At 40.6% G+C, this 17,764-nt stretch overlaps 1 protein-coding gene across 1 annotated transcript in view; it reads right to left on the bottom strand.

Annotated features, from left to right (window-relative positions):
* Positions 1 to 1,052: 1,052 nt before the first annotated feature.
* The window catches only part of CHRNA2 (cholinergic receptor nicotinic alpha 2 subunit), a 214,861-nt gene continuing 198,149 nt past the window's right edge, over positions 1,053 to 17,764 (bottom strand). Inside the window, exons 6-7 of the mRNA XM_073672921.1 lie at positions 6,978 to 8,016; positions 1,053 to 1,346 (exon numbers count right to left, since the gene is read on the bottom strand). Coding sequence (XP_073529022.1) covers positions 1,221 to 1,346; positions 6,978 to 8,016 — 1,165 coding nt within the window. The 3' untranslated portion in view covers positions 1,053 to 1,220. The remainder of the gene's footprint in view (positions 1,347 to 6,977; positions 8,017 to 17,764) is intronic.

Below are 17,764 nucleotides of genomic sequence, written 5' to 3'. Positions count from 1 at the left end.
AGCTGAGGGACCGGTCCCCTTTATGCAGCCTGACCCCTCCACCTCCCGGTAGATGCGGGCGCACGGGTGCCATTCTGCACAGCCCGTACCCCTAGGGTCCTTTCCTCTGGTTCCTGGAGCCTTCCTGCTCCCTCTCCTCTCTTCTCTCCTTCCTCTCCAACTTGGGCCTCACTGTCTAGGCCCGCCTCTGGAGCAGAGCTCCAACAGAGACTGTTCCTGTCACTTTCCTCCTCTGACTAGTCTCTCTTTCTAAGATGGCTTCTCTACTTATATCTTCCTTCTATGTGCTCACCTTAACTACTTCCTCCACCCACACCCACTATGTGGTTCCCCCTCTCTGGGTTCCCCCCACTCCAGCCAGGAAAGGGGCTCAGCAAGAAGCAGAGGCATCTTGCCCCTCCTGCTTGCCTGGAGTGGTGTGTGTTGGATGCAGGTGTTAGGGTCCTGAGCTGTACTCATTCCTTACCTGAGAGTGAGATACCACACCTCTGGGTGAGATGCAGTACCTCTGTGGTGACCGAACCCTCAGGGGCGCCACACACGCGCGACGCTACATTTGATTCAGCCGCGCTTTTAAAGGGCCCACACTTTTAAAGGGCCCCCGCCCCCTGCCTCCCCTGCGTAAGGATAATTGGTGGGACTTCCAAAACTCTATCCCCCCCCTATTAATTGCTAATGTCCTAGACGCAAATAATATTAAAAGGTTGTAAAGCATTAAAAAAAATATATAAATATTATTCCATAAACAGCGCCACATCTGATCATAGGTTGTGATTTGTACAATAGCTCTGCCTTATTCACTTCAATGAGGTTGAATTGCAATACCAAAAACAACCTGAGGACAAATGTGGCGCTGCTTGGGTAAAAAAAAAAACATCATTTATTTTTATAATTTTGCAAAATCCTGGAAGTTCTTGGCATAGACACAGTATAGAGATGCAACTGGTATAAAATATAATGGTAACACTACATACATTTTTTGGAGTTGCGATCTCCTTCCATTTCCCATTAAAAATAAAAGAAGACAGAGCGGAACTGTTATTTATCGCAATCATTTATTGTTATTAATGAGCAGGCGCCATTATTAGGGAGATCTTCTCATTCTTCCAGAAGTCCTGAATGTCCGGAGTCCATCAATCCTGAAGCCTGAGATGTGAATAGCCGAGTTCTCCGAGTCCTTACGCCTGAGGCCAAAGCCAAACTGTGTGAGAAATAAAATCCTATATCATCCCAGCCAGGAAAGGAGGGAGGAATAATCCTATCGTCCCTAACAGACATACAATAATGAACATCCACAGAAAGATCCGGTCAATCACCATCGCTACATATTTCCAGTCTTCTTTTACCTAAGAAAAAAAGAAACATTATATAACCCCTACTATATTACATATAGGAATTTAAGGCTATATTCCCACATGTTGTGGGTTTTTTTCAGTCAGAAATCTGCAGCAAAACTGATCTCTGGCTGGAAATCAGCTGCGTCAAAAACACAGGTTTACATACAAGATTATAACTACTATAATACTGCCCAATATGTACAAGAATATAACTACTATAATACTGCCCCCTATGTACAAGATAATAACTACTATAATAATGCCCCTATGTACAAGAATATAACTACTATAATACTGCCCCCTATGTTCAAGAATATAACTACTATAATACTGCTCCCTATGTACAAGAATATAACTACTATAATACTGCCCCCTATGTACAAGATAATAACTACTATAATACTGCCCCTATGTACAATAATATAATTACTATAATACTGCTCCCTATGTACATGAATATAACTACTATAATACTGCCCCCTATGTACACCAATATAACAACTATAATATTGCCCCTTATGTACAGTACAAGAATATAACTACTATAATACTGCCCTATGTACAAGAATACAACTACTATAATACTGCCCTATGTAAAAGAATATAACTACTATAATACTGCCCTATGTACAAGAATACAACTACAATAATACTGCTCCAATGTACAAGAATATAACTACTATAATACCGCCCCTATGTACAAGAATATAACTACTATAATACTGCCCCTATGTACAAGAATATAACTACTATAATACTGCCCCTATGTACAAGAATATAACTACTATAATACTGCCCCCTATGTACAAGAATATAACTACTATAATACTGCCCCCTATGTACAAGAATATAACTACTATAATACTGCCCCCTATGTACAAGATAATAACTACTATAATACTACCCCCTATGTACAAGAATATAACTACTATAATACTACCCCCTATGTACAAGAATATAACTACTATAATACTGCCCCCTATGTACAAGAATATAACTACTATAATACTGCCCCCTATGTACAAGAATATAACTACTATAATACTGCCCAATATGTACAAGAATATAACTACTATAATACTGCCCCCTATGTAGAAGAATATAACTATTATAATACAGCTCCCTATGAACAAGAATATAACTACTATAATACTGCTCCTATGTACAAGAATATAACTACTATAATACAGCCACCTATGTACAAGAATATAACTACTATAATACTGCTCCTATGTACATGAATATAACTACTATAATACTGCTCCTATGTACAAGAATATAGCTACTATAATACTGCTCCTATGTACAAGAATATAACTACTATAATACTGCCCCCTATGTATAAGAATATAACTACTATAATACTGCCCCTATGTACAAGAAAATAACTACTATAATACTGCTCCTATGTACAAGAATATAACTACTATAATACTGCCCCCTATGTACAAGACTATAACTACTATAATACTGCTCCTATGTACAAGAATATAACTACTATAATACTGCTCCTATGTACAAGAATATAACTACTATAATACTGCTCCTATGTACAACAATATAACTACTATAATACTGCGCCTATGTACAAGAATATAACTACTATAATACTGCTCCTATGTACAACAATATAACTACTATAATACTGCTCCTATGTACAAGAATATAACTACTATAATACTGCCCCCTATGTACAAGACTATAACTACTATAATACTGCTCCCTATGTGCATGAATATAACTACTATAATACTGATCCTATGTACAAGAATATAACTACTATAATACTGCTTGTATGTACAAGAATATAACTACTATAATACTGCCACCGTACAAAAATATAACTACTATAATACTGCCCCTATGTACAAGAATATAACTACTATAATACTGCTTCTATGTACAAGAATATAACTACTATAATACTGCCCCTATGTACAAGAAAATAACTACTATAATACTGCTCCTATGTACAAGAATATAACTACTATAATACTGCTCCTATGTACAAGAATATAACTACTATAATACTGCTCCTATGTACAAGAATATAACTACTATAATACTGCCCCTATGTACAAGAATATAACTACTATAATACTGCTCCCTATGTGCATGAATATAACTACTATAATACTGATCCTATGTACAAGAATATAACTACTATAATACTGCTCCTATGTACAGGAATATAACTAATATAATACTGTTCCCTATGTACAAGAATATAACTACTATAACACTGCTCCTATGTACAAGAATATAACTACTTTAATACTGTCCCCTATGTTCAAGAATATAACTACTATAATACTGCTTCTATATACAAGAATATAACTACTATAATACTGCTCCCTATGTACTAGAATATAACTACTATAATACTGCCCCTATGTGCACGAATATAACTACTATAATACTGCCCCTTATGTACAAGAATATAACTACTATAATACTGCCCCCTATGTGCAAGAATATAACTACTATAATACTGCTCCTTTGTACAAGAATATAACTACTAGAATACTGCTCCTATGTGCAAGAATATAACTACTATAATACTGCTGTTATGTACAAGAATATAACTACTATAATACTGCTCCTATGTGCAAGAATACATCTACTATAACACTGCTCCTATGTACAAGAATATAACTACTATAATACTGCTCCCTATGTACAAGAATATAACTACTATAATACGGCTTCTATGTACAAGAATATAACTACTATAATACTGCCCCTATGTACAAGAATATAACTACTATAATACTGCTTCTATGTACAAGAATATAACCACTATAATACTGCCCCTATGTACAAGAATATAACTACTATAATACTGCTTATATGTACAAGAATATAACTACTATAATACTGCCCCTATGTACAAGAAAATAACTACTATAATACTGCCCCTATGTACGAGAATATAACTACTATAATACTGCTCCTATGTACAAGAATATAACTACTATAATACTGCTCCTATGTACAAGAATATCACTACTATAATACTGCTCCTATGTACAAGAATATAACTACTATAATACTGCCCCTATATACAAGAATATAACTACTATAATACTGCCCCTATGTACAAGAATATAACTACTATAATACTGCTCCCTATGTGCATGAATATAACTACTATAATACTGATCCTATGTACAAGAATATAACTACTATAACACTGCTCCTATGTACAGGAATATAACTAATATAATACTATTCCCTATGTACAAGAATATAACTACTATAATACTGCTCCTATGTACAAGAATATAACTACTATAATACTGTCCCCTATGTACAAGAATATAACTACTATAATACTGCCCCCTATGTGCAAGAATATAACTACTATATTACTGCTGTTATGTACAAGAATATAACTACTATAACACTGCTCCTTTGTACAAGAATATAACTACTATAATACTGCTCCTATGTACAAGAATATAACTACTATAATACTGCCCCTATGTATAAGAATATAACTACTATAATACTGCTCCTATGTACAAGAATATAACTACTATAATACTGCCCCTATGTATAAGAATATAACTACTATAATACTGTCCCCTATGTACAAGAATATAACTACTATAATACTGCTCCTTTGTACAAGAATATAACTACTATAATTCTGCTCCTATGTACAAGAATATAACTACTATAATACTGCTGTTATGTACAAGAATATAACTACTATAATACTGCTCCTATGTACAAGAATATATCTACTATAATACTGCTCCTATGTACAAGAATATAACTACTATAATACTGCTCCTATGTACAAGAATATAACTACTATAATACTGCTCCTATGTACAAGAATATAACTACTATAATACTGCCCCTATGTACAAGAATATAACTACTATAATACTGCTCCCTATGTGCATGAATATAACTACTATAATACTGATCCTATGTACAAGAATATAACTACTATAATACTGCTCCTATGTACAGGAATATAACTAATATAATACTGTTCCCTATGTACAAGAATAAAACTACTATAATACTGCTCCTATGTACAAGAATATAACTACTTTAATACTGTCCCCTATGTTCAAGAATATAACTACTATAATACTGCTTCTATGTACAAGAATATAACTACTATAATACTGCCCCTATGTACAAGAATATAACTACTATAATACTGCTTCTATGTACAAGAATATAACTACTATAATACTGCCCCTATGTACAAGAATATAACTACTATAATACTGCTTCTATGTACAAGAATATAACTACTATAATACTGCCCCTATGTACAAGAAAATAACTACTATAATACTGCCCCTATGTATGAGACTATAACTACTATAATACTGCTCCTATGTACAAGAATATAACTACTATAATACTGCTCCTATGTACAAGAATATCACTACTATAATACTGCTCCTATGTACAAGAATATAACTACTATAATACTGCCCCTATATACAAGAATATAACTACTATAATACTGCCCCTATGTACAAGAATATAACTACTATAATACTGCTCCCTATGTGCATGAATATAACTACTATAATACTGATCCTATGTACAAGAATATAACTACTATAACACTGCTCCTATGTACAGGAATATAACTAATATAATACTGTTCCCTATGTACAAGAATATAACTACTATAATACTGCTCCTATGTACAAGAATATAACTACTATAATACTGCCCCCTATGTGCAAGAATATAACTACTATATTACTGCTGTTATGTACAAGAATATAACTACTATAACACTGCTCCTTTGTACAAGAATATAACTACTATAATACTGCTCCCTATGTACAAGAATATATCTACTATAATACTGCTCCTTTGTACAAGAATATAACTACTATAATACTGCTCCTATGTACAAGAATATAACTACTATAATACTGCTGTTATGTACAAGAATATAACTACTATAATACTGCTCCTATGTACAAGAATATATCTACTATAATACTGCTCCTATGTGCAAGAATATAACTACTATAATACTGCTCCTATGTACAAGAATATAACTACTATAATACTGCCCCTATGTACAAGAATATAACTACTATAATACTGCTCCTATGTACAAGAATATAACTACTATAATACTGCTCCCTATGTACAAGAATATAACTACTATAATACTGCTCCTATGTACAAGAATATAACTACTATAATACTGCTCCTATGTACAGGAATATAACTACTATAATACTGCTCCTATGTACAAGAATATAACTACTATAATACTGCTCCTATGTGCAAGAATATTACTGCTACAATACTGCTGTTATGTACAGGAATATAACTACTATAATACTGCTCCCTATGTACAAGAATATAACTACTATAATACTGCCCCCTATGTACAAGAATATAACTACTACAATACTGCTCCCTGAGTACAAGTATATAACATTCATAATGTATTATTCGCTCAGCTGATGTATCTAAACCCATCATATTTGGTACTCGCTACTTAACCTCCATATTTAAGCCCACTATGTCTGATATTATCAAAGAACCAAGATCTTTACGACCAAGCATCTAGAACCAATCTTTGGATACAAACGATAACAATGTGGATCTACCAAATCTAAGAAATTGAGTCCTACTTACAGAAAAGTCAGCGTCCTCAGCCCGCAGATGGTCTGCTATATAGTGTACCCCTTCCAAAGCTTTTAAAATACTCGGAGAGAGCAAAAAATTAGGTTCCAAATTCTCCACTTTGCTCTGACGAGGGGTCTGGCATTGCCCCCCAGGCACTGGGTGGTTGTAGACATATCGGTACTGAAGGCTGTGGTTGTGGCTGGAGATATGATGTACATGGCAAGGTGGCATCTCAGCCTCCGGTTCCCCCCACTTCTCGTCCACATCAGTCTCCATCCAATATTTGGACGTGCTGAGTTTAAGCTCCTGAGGGTCGTACTGACGGAAAATCTCCTCTACGGGAACTGGTGGCCTCTTCATAAACAGCCACCTGGGTATGTGATCCAAAAAGACTGAACGCACCCAGAGAGGCATCTTGTGAGTACTAGGCGACCGGTGGTGGACATTCAACACAAACACGGTGATGACTATGGAGAGAGTGACGAAGATCATGGTGAAGAGCAGATACTCCCCGATCAATGGGATCACCAAGGAGGTGGAAGGGATAATCTCCGTAATCAGCAAGAGGAAGACGGTGAGAGATAATAGTACTGAGATGCACAAAGTGATCTTCTCCCCACAATCCGATGGCAGATAGAAGACCAAGACAGTAAGGCAGGAGATCAGAAGACATGGGATGATCAAATTTATGGTGTAGAACAAGGGCAACCTCCGTATGATGAAGTAATAGGTGATGTCGGGGTAGATCTCTGTGCAGCAATCATACTTTTTAGAATTGTACGTCCCAACAGCATTGACGATGGCCCACTCTCCGCTCTCCCAGTAGTCCTTCAGGTCCACGTTTCGCTCCATGCTCTCCAAGTCAATATTGGCTTTGTCATAGGTCCATGAACCAAATTTCATCTTGCAGTTCTGCTGGTCAAAAGGGAAGAAGGTCACATCGATGCTGCAAGAGCTCTTATAGATGGCAGGAGGAACCCACTTTACCATCCCATTGTGAAAGAGGTGAGCCTTAGTCATGTGGGTTATGGCAAACTCCCCATCTGCACTGATGGAAAAGAAAGAGAAATATCAATTAATGAAAAGTTTGGGTTTGCAAGATTCTCCTTGTGCTGTCCTCAATGTCGCCCTCATGCTGAGTCATTAATGTTATATCAGCTTCAAAGTGACAGCTGCTGTGTGCATGTTTAGCTCTTATAAAAATGCTATTTTGCTCATATAATCTTATCTAAACTAAAAAAATTGTATTACATCATTATATAAATCTCAATAATACCAGTACAGTACACTAATGTACTATAATACTGTCCCATATGTAAAGGAATATAATTACTATAATACTGCCCCTATGTACAAAAATATAACTACTATAATACTGCCCCTATGTACAAGAATATAACTACTATAATACTGCTCCTATGTACAAGAATATAACTACTATAATACTGCCCCTATGTACAAGAATATAACTACTATAATACTGCTCCTATGTACAAGAATATAACTACTATAATACTGCCCCCTATATACAAGAATATAACTACTATAATACTGCTCCTATGTACAAGAATATAACTACTATAATACTGCTCCTATGTACAAGAATATAACTACTATAATACTGCCCCTATTTACAAGAATATAACTACTATAATACTGCTCCTATGTACAAGAATATAACTACTATAATACTGCTCCTATGTACAAGAATATAACTACTATAATACTGCCCCCTATATACAAGAATATAACTACTATAATACTGCCCCTATGTACAAGAATATAACTACTATAATACTGCCCCTATGTACAAGAATATAACTACTATAATACTGCTCCTATGTACAAGAATATAACTACTATAATACTGCCCCTATGTACAAGAATATAACTACTATAATACTGCCCCTATGTACAAGAATATAACTACTATAATACTGCTCCTATGTACAAGAAAATAACTACTATAATACTGCCCCTATGTACAAGAATATAACTACTATAATACTGCCCCTACGTACAAGAATATAACTACTATAATACTGCTCCTATGTACAAGAATATAACTACTATAATACTGCTCCTATGTACAAGAATATAACTACTATAATACTGCCCCTATGTACAAGAATATAACTACTATAATACTGCCCCCTATGTACAAGAATATAACTACTATAATACTGCCCCTATGTACAAGAATATAACTACTATAATACTGCTCGTATGTACAAGAATATAACTACTATAATACTGCTCCTATGTACAAGAATATAACTACTATAATACTGCCCCTATGTACAAGAATATAACTACTATAATACTGCTCCTATGTACAAGAATATAACTACTATAATACTGCTCCTATGTACAAGAATATAACTACTATAATATTGCCCCTATGTACAAGAATATACAGTACAGACCAAAAGTTTGGACACACCTTCTCATTTAAAGATTTTTCTGTATTTTCATTACTATGAAAATTGTACATTCACACTGAAGGCATCAAAACTATGAATTAACACATGTGGAATTATATACTTAACAAAAAAGTGTGAAACAACTGAAAATATGTCTTATATTCTAGGTTCTTCAAAGTAGCCACCTTTTGCTTTGATGACTGCTTTGCACACTCTTGGCATTCTCTTGATGAGCTTCAAGAGGTAGTCACCGGAAATGGTCTTCCAACAATCTTGAAGGAGTTCCCATAGATGCTTAGCACTTGTTGGCCCTTTTGCCTTCACTCTGCGGTCCAGCTCACCCAAACCATCTCGATTGGGTTCAGGTCTGGTGACTGTGGAGGCCAGGTCATCTGGTGTAGCCCCCCATCACTCTCCCTCTTGGTCAAATAGCCCTTACACAGCCTGGAGGTGTGTTTGGGGTCATTGTCCTGTTGAAAAATAAATGATGGTCCAACTAAATGCAATCCGGATGGAATAGCATGCCGCTGCAAGATGCTGTAGTAGCCATGCTGGTTCAGTATGCCTTCAATTTTGAATAAATTCCCAACAGTGTCACCAGCAAAGCCCCCCCACACCATCACACCTCCTCCTCCATGCTTCACGGTGGGAACCAGGCATGTAGAGTCCATCCGTTCACCTTTTCTGCGTCGCACAAAGACACGGTGGTTGGAACCAAAGATCTCAAATTTGGACTCATCAGACCAAAGCACAGATTTCCACTGGTCTAATGTCCATTCCTTGTGTTCTTTAGCCCAAACAAGTCTCTTCTGCTTGTTGCCTGTCCTTAGCAGTGGTTTCCTAGCAGCTATTTTACCATGAAGACCTGCGGCACAAAGTCTCCTCTTAACAGTTGTTGTAGAGATGAGTCTGCTGCTAGAACTCGGTGTGGCGTTGACCTGGTCTCTAATCTGAGCTGCTGTTAAACTGCGATTTCTGAGGCTGGTGACTCGGATAAACTTATCCTCAGAAGCAGAGGTGACTCTTGGTCTTCCTTTCCTGGGGCGGTCCTCATGTGAACCAGTTTCTTTGTAGCGCTTGATGGTTTTTGTAACTGCACTTGGGGACACTTTCAAAGTTTGCCCAATTTTTCGGACTGACTGATCTTCATTTCTTAAAGTAATGATGGCCACTCGTTTTTCTTTTCTTAGAATTTGTATTATGGCAAGAAAAAAGCAGCTAACAGTCTATTCAGTAGGACTATCAGCTGTGTATCCACCTGACTTCTGCACAACACAACTGATGGTCCCAACCCCATTTATAAGGCAATAAATCCCACTTATTAAATCTGACAGGGCACACCTGTGAAGTGAAAACCATTTCCGGTGACTACCTCTTGAAGCTCATCAAGAGAATGCCAAGAGTGTGCAAAGCAGTCATCAAAGCCAAAGGTGGCTACTTTGAAGAACCTAGAATATAAGACATATTTTCAGTTGTTTCACACTTTTTTGTTAAGTATATAATTCCACATGTGTTAATTCATAGTTTTGATGCCTTCAGTGTGAATGTACAATTTTCAAAGTCATGAAAATACAGAAAAATCTTTAAATGAGAAGGTGTGTCCAAACTTTTGGTCTGTACTGTAGCTACTATAATACTGCCCCTATGTACAATAATATAACTACTATAATACTGCCCCTATGTACAAGAATATAACTACTATAATACTGCTCCTATGTACAAGAATATAACTACTATAATACTGCCCCCTATGTACAAGAATATAACTACTATAATACTGCCCCTATGTACAAGAATATAACTACTATAATACTGCTCCCTATGTACAAGAATATAACTACTATAATACTGCCCCTATGTACAAGATTATAACTACTATAATACTGTTTCCGCAACAAGGGCCTCCTCGTACTGCACGATTTTATTAGGCCTGTCCTGCACAAGAATAAGAGACAGAAAGTTCTCCTTGTAGCGTGGGACTAGAAGTGTCACCATCCAGTAATGACTGTCACCCAAAATTTGGACAACGCAAGGGTCCCGGGAAAGTCAGCGTAACATAAACTCAGCCATGCGTGCCAAACTGCAAAGAGGCAAGACTTCCGTGTCCTCACCAAGAGGACGACTGACCATGCTCTCCTTCTCATCCTCCTCCTCCCTATACTCAGGCCATCCACGCTGAACAGACGGTATGACAGTTGTGCAGGTAGTACCGTCTATAGCTCAGGAAACTAGCACCTGTCCTTCTTCCTCCTCCTCCTCTTCCTCATTGTCACTGAATCCACTTATGGATGAGATGAGGTTGGGCTGTGTGTAATCACCCTGTATCGTTCCTTGCTCCATCTCATCGTGCTCCTCCTGCAATGCATCCTCTTTAATTGAGAGCAGAGAGCGTTTCAGAAGACAGAGAAGTGGGATGGTGACGCTAATTATGGTGTCATCGCCGCTCATCATCTTGATGAGGTCCTCAAAGTTTTGGAGGATGATAAATATGTCTGACATCCATGCCCACTCCTAAGGTCTTATGTGTGGAGTCTGACCTAAATATCGATGGCCTTGTCGATGCTGGTAGTCAACAACTGCCCTCTTCTGCTCACAAATCCTTCCCAACATCTGCAGTGTAGAGTTCCAATGTGTGGGGGACATCACAGATTAGTCGGTGAGCTGGAAGCTGCAAATGCTGCTGAAGCACGGCAAGGGTGGCGGAAGCTGTGGCTGACTTTCTAAAATGGGCACACAGGTGGCGTACTTTGGCAAGCAGATCCGACAGATCCGGGTAGGTTTTGATAAACTGCTGAACCATGAGGTTAAGTACATGGGCCAGGCATGGTACGTGTGTGAGCTCGCCTCGTTTCAGAGCCGCCACCAGGCTCCAGCCATTGTCACACACGACCATGCCTGGCTGTAGGTTCAGCGGTGTCAGCTACAGATCTGCCTGCTGTTTCAGAGCTGTCCACAACTCTTCAGCATTGTGCAGTTTGTCACCTAAGCATATTAGCTTCAGCACAGCCTGTTGCCGCTTGGCCAAGGCAGTGCTGCAGTGCTTCCAGCTTGCAACTGATGTGGTCATTTCGGAGATGGAGGCTGAAGAGGAGGAGGTGCAGGAGCTGTAGAATGTGGGGACAACCCTGAGTGACCCAGAGCCCCTAATCCTCGGTGTTGGGAGGACGTGTTCCGTCCCAAGGTCCGACTGGGTCTCGGCTTCCTCTATATTAACCCAGTGTGCCATCAATGAGATGTACCGTCCCTGCCCACAAGCACTTGTTCACGTGCTCGTGTAATGCGGGGACGGCACACCGGGAGAAATAGTGGCGGCTGGGGACCGAGTACCGAGGGACGGCCGCAGCCACAAGGCTGCGGAAAGTTTCCGCCTCCACGGGCCTAAAAGGCAACATTTCGAGCGCAAGCATTCGCGAAATGTGTGAATTTAGTAGTGTGGCCTGTGGGTCGTTGGCTGCGTATTTGCACTTGCATTCCAAGGAGTGGGGTAGGGACAACTGAACACTTTGCTGGGACAAGGATGTGGAGGTGCTTGCTGATGGTGCTAGTTGAGAGTGTGCAACGACAGGTGCACACCGGGAGGCATCTTGACATGCGCCATGGACAGGGGATTGGGGTGCATGCATAACAGCGGAACAAGCAGTGGTGTCACCCGCAGACACTGTTCCTGGACCCTGGGGTTCGGCCCACTTAGTCGGGTGCTTTGCTACCATGTGCCTGATTATACTGGTGGTGGTCAGGCTGCTAGTTTTGCTACCCCTGCTCATGCTGGCCTGGCAGGTGGTCCAAATAGCCTTTTTGGGGTTATCTGCAGAGTCTTTAAAAAATATCCAGAGTCGGGAAGACCTAACAGTTGTATTGGCAACTTCCGTCGTGTTGGCGTTACGAGGAACGCTTTCCCGCCTTATGTCTGTGGCCACCACGCTGCTGCTTCTTCCTGCTTGTTGTGGTGCTATGCCTCCTTCCCCCTGTGTGCTGCTGTCCTCGCTCTGTATGCCTCCCTGCCAGGTTGGGTCAGTTACTATATCATCCACCACCTCATCTTCCACTTCCGCACCCTGGTCCTCCTCCTGACTTACTGGCAATTGTATCTCATCATCATCCACCTCTTGCGATAGTAATTACACTTTCCCTCCATCGCCTTCATGTGACTGTGGCTGCTCAAATATTTGGGCATCGCTACACGCGATCTCCTCTTGACTCGCTTGAAGCTGGCCGGGTGAGTGGCCTGAATCTACAAATGGAAAAGTGAACAGCTCTTCTGAGTGTCCAAGTGTGGGATCAGTTGTCTCCGGGCACTCGGCATGGTGGGAGGAAGGAGGATCAGGGTGAGAAATATGCCATCCAGACTCACGGCTACTGAGACTTGACCGTGTGGAAGACAGGGTAGTAGTGGTGGTGGTGGTGGCTAAGTGACTGGAAGCATTATCCACTATCCAACCAATAACCTTTTGACACTGCTCTGGGTTCAATAGTGGTGTTCTGCGGTCCCCTATTAATTGGGACAGGAAGGTCGAGCAACAAGATGTGGGTGTTTGTTGTGGCACAATTTCAGCTTGCCCACGGTCACGTCCTCGACCTCTGCATGCATCATCACCATCAGGTCCACTTCTCCTTCCCTTGCCACGCACCTTGCCCATTTTTAATGGAGGACAATATTTTCCACGTTCATGAGAAATGGCTGATTTTGGAAAGCAGTTATATCTGATACGTCTGACAGAGAACCACAATTTTAAATAGGAAGTCTGTAATTTGCTAATGCTATTCTTCACGCACCTAGTGTGAATAGCTTGACCGACACACTGCAACAGAATGGAAAAGGAGGCCAATATTTTCCACGTTCAGTTCAAATTTCTGGATTTTTATCGCTGAAATATGGAACAGATTGGGCTGTATTCTGCAGTGAGAACAAGCAAATGGAGCATAAAAATGGTGTTCTCTGGATAGCTTTTTAAGCAAATAACCAGGATTAAGATAAAAAAAATAATTACCCTGGCCCCTGATATCTGGGGCTATATCTACAAATATCTACACTGTGTTCCAAATTATTATGCAAATAATATTTTCTCAGATTTTCCCAAATTATCTATATGAATTGCAGTCTATGATGGCGGGAGGCAGTTCACATCTAAGCAACAGCTCTGGGAGGGTATTCTGTCCTCATGCAAAACAATTGAAGCAGAAACCATCCAAAACCTGACAAATTCAATGGACGAGAGAGTTCAGAAGCTCCTTTCGAACAAATGTAACATCACCTAGAATAAAGTTTTGAGTTGAAAACTGTTTGATTTCAGTTTGTAATAACCTGCTAATGCTTATAATTTCAAAAATGACCATTTTTTTGTTCTTTATTAAAATGAAAAGGTTGAAAACTCTGCTGTGCATAATAATTTGGAACATGCATTTTGAGTGCAGTTTGAGTGTTTTATTTTTTAAAAAATATCCTGTTATCATAGGCAGTTTGTACAAAAACCTTTCAATTGTACTCTAATAGTTATTTGACTGGAAAATTACAATGACTGCAATTCATATAGGTAATTTGGGAAAATCTGAGAAAATATTATTTGCATAATAATTTGGAACACAGTGTATAATTATTACAGCAGCAGCAGACAGGACGTTCAATGGACCCTCTTGTGCTGTATCGTACACTGCAGCCTGCCTATATACCCTGCCTGCCTGCCTAGCACTGATGATATGCAGCTGGATTAGTCCTCAGAAGGACAGTTAGTTCAGATGATATATATATATGTATATATATGTTGTGGAATACCTATACTAACCGGACGTTCAATGGAGCCTCTTGTGCTGTATCATACACTGCTCTCTGCCACATACACTGCCTGCCTGCCTCCTGCTATCACCACCGAATATATGCAGCTGAATTAGTCCTCAGAAGGACTGTTAGTTCAGTTGGATATATATTGGATATATATATATACACTGCTCAAAAAAATAAAGGGAACAGTCAAATAACCCATCCTAGATCTGAATGAATGAAATATCCTCATTGAATACTTTGTTCTGTACAAAGTTGAATGTGCTGACAACAAAATCACACAAAAATCATCAATGGAAATCACATTTATTAACCAATGGAGGCCTGGATTTGGAGTCACTCCCAAAATTAAAGTGGAAAAACACTCTACAGACTGATCAAACTTAGATGTAATGTCCTTAAAACAAGTCAAAATGAGGCTCAGTATAGTGTGTGGCCTCCACGTGCCGGTATGACCTCCCTACAACGCCTGGGCATGCTCCTGATGAGGCTGAGTATTGTGTGTGGCCTCCACGTACCTGTATGACCTCCCTACAACGCCTGGGCATGCTCCTGATGAGGCTGAGTATTGTGTGTGGCCTCCACGTGCCTGTATGACCTCCCTACAATGCCTGGGCATGCTCCTGATGAGGCTGAGTATTGTGTGTGGCCTCCACGTGCCTGTATGACCTCCCTACAACGCCCGGGCGTGCTCCTGATGAGGCTGAGTATTGTGTGTGGCCTCCACGTGCCTGTATGACCTCCCTACAACGCCTGTGCATGCTTCTGATGAGGCTGAGTATTGTGTGTGGCCTCCACGTGCCTGTATGACCTCCCTACAATGCCTGGGCATGCTCCTGATGAGGCTGAGTATTGTGTGTGGCCTCCACGTGCCTGTATGACCTCCCTACAACGCCTGGGCATGCTTCTGATGAGGCTGAGTATTGTGTGTGGCCTCCACGTGCCTGTATGACCTCTCTACAATGCCTGGGCATGCTCCTGATGAGGCTGAGTATTGTGTGTGGACTCCACGTGCCTGTATGACCTCCCTACAACGCCTGGGCATGCTCCTGATGAGGGTCAGTATTGTGTGTGGCCTCCACGTGCCTGTATGACCTCCCTACAACGCCTGGGCATGCTCCTGATGAGGCTGAGTATTGTGTGTGGCCTCCACGTGCCTGTATGACCTCCCTACAATGCCTGGGCATGCTCCTGATGAGGCTGAGTATTGTGTGTGGCCTCCACGTGCCTGTATGACCTCCCTACAACTCCTGGGCATGCTCCTGATGAGGCTGAGTATTGTGTGTGGCCTCCACGTGCCTGTATGACCTCCCTACAACGCCTGGGCATGCTCCTGATGAGGTTGCGGATGGTCTCCTGTGGGATCTCCTCCCAGACCTGGACTAAAGCATCCGTCAACTCCTGGACAGTCTGTGGTGCAACGTGACGTTGGTGGATGGAGCGAGACATGATGTCCCAGATGTGCTCAATCGGATTCAGGTCTGGGGAACGGGCGGGCCAGTCCATAGCTTCAATGCCTTCATCTTGCAGGAACTGCTGACACACTCCAGCCACATGAGGTCTGGCACTGTCCTGCATTAAGAGGAACCCAGGGCCAACCGCACCAGCATATGGTCTCACAAGGGGTCTGAGGATCTCACCTCGGTACCTAATGGCAGTCAGGCTACCTCTGGCGAGCACATGGAGGGCTGTGCGGCCCTCCAAAGAAATGCCACCCCACACCATTACTGACCCACTGCCAAACCGGTCATGCTGAAGGATGTTGCAGGCAGCAGATCGCTCTCCACGGCGTCTCCAGACTCTGTCATGTCTGTCACATGTGTTCAGTGTGAACCTGCTTTCATCTGTGAAGAGCACAGGGCGCCAGTGGCCACTTTAATGCCAAGCATCCTGCATGGTGTTGGGCTGTGAGCACAACCCCCATCTGTGGACGTCGGGCCCTCATACCACCCTCATGGAGTTGGTTTCTAACCGTTTGTGCAGACACATGCACATTTGTGGCCTGATGGAGGTCATTTTGCAGGTCTCTGGCAGTGCTCCTCCTGTTCCTCCTTGCACAAAGGCGGAGGTAGCGGTCCTGCTGCTGGGTTGTTGCCCTCCTACAGCCCCCTCCACGTCTCCTGGTGTACTGGCCTGTCTCCTGGTAGCACCTCCAGCCTCTGGACACTACACTGATAGACACAGCAAACCTTCTTGCCACAGCTCGCATTGATGTGCCATCCTGGATGAGCTGCACTACCTGAGCAACTTCTGTGGGTTGTAGAGTCCGTCTCATGCTACCACGAGTGTGAAAGCACAACCAACATTCAAAAGTGACCAAAACATCAGCCAGAAAGCATTGGTACTGAGATGTGGTCTGTGGTCCCCACCAGCAGAACCACTCCTTTATTGAGGGTGTCTTGATAATTGCCAATAATTTCCATCTATTGTCCATTCCATTTACACAACAGCATGTGAAATTGATTGTCAATCAGTGTTGCTTCCTAAGTGGACAGCTTGATTTCACAGAAGTTTGATTTACTTGGAGTTATATTCTGTTGTTTAAGTGTTCCCTTTATTTTTTTGAGCAGTGTGTATATATATATATATTATATATA

This window comes from Phyllobates terribilis, unplaced genomic scaffold (genome assembly GCF_046119375.1).
Source record: "Phyllobates terribilis strain yellow unplaced genomic scaffold, ASM4611937v1 Scaffold_3__8_contigs__length_932513732, whole genome shotgun sequence".
Lineage (NCBI taxonomy): Eukaryota > Metazoa > Chordata > Amphibia > Anura > Dendrobatidae > Phyllobates > Phyllobates terribilis.
This window is presented reverse-complemented; position numbering and strand designations above follow the sequence as displayed.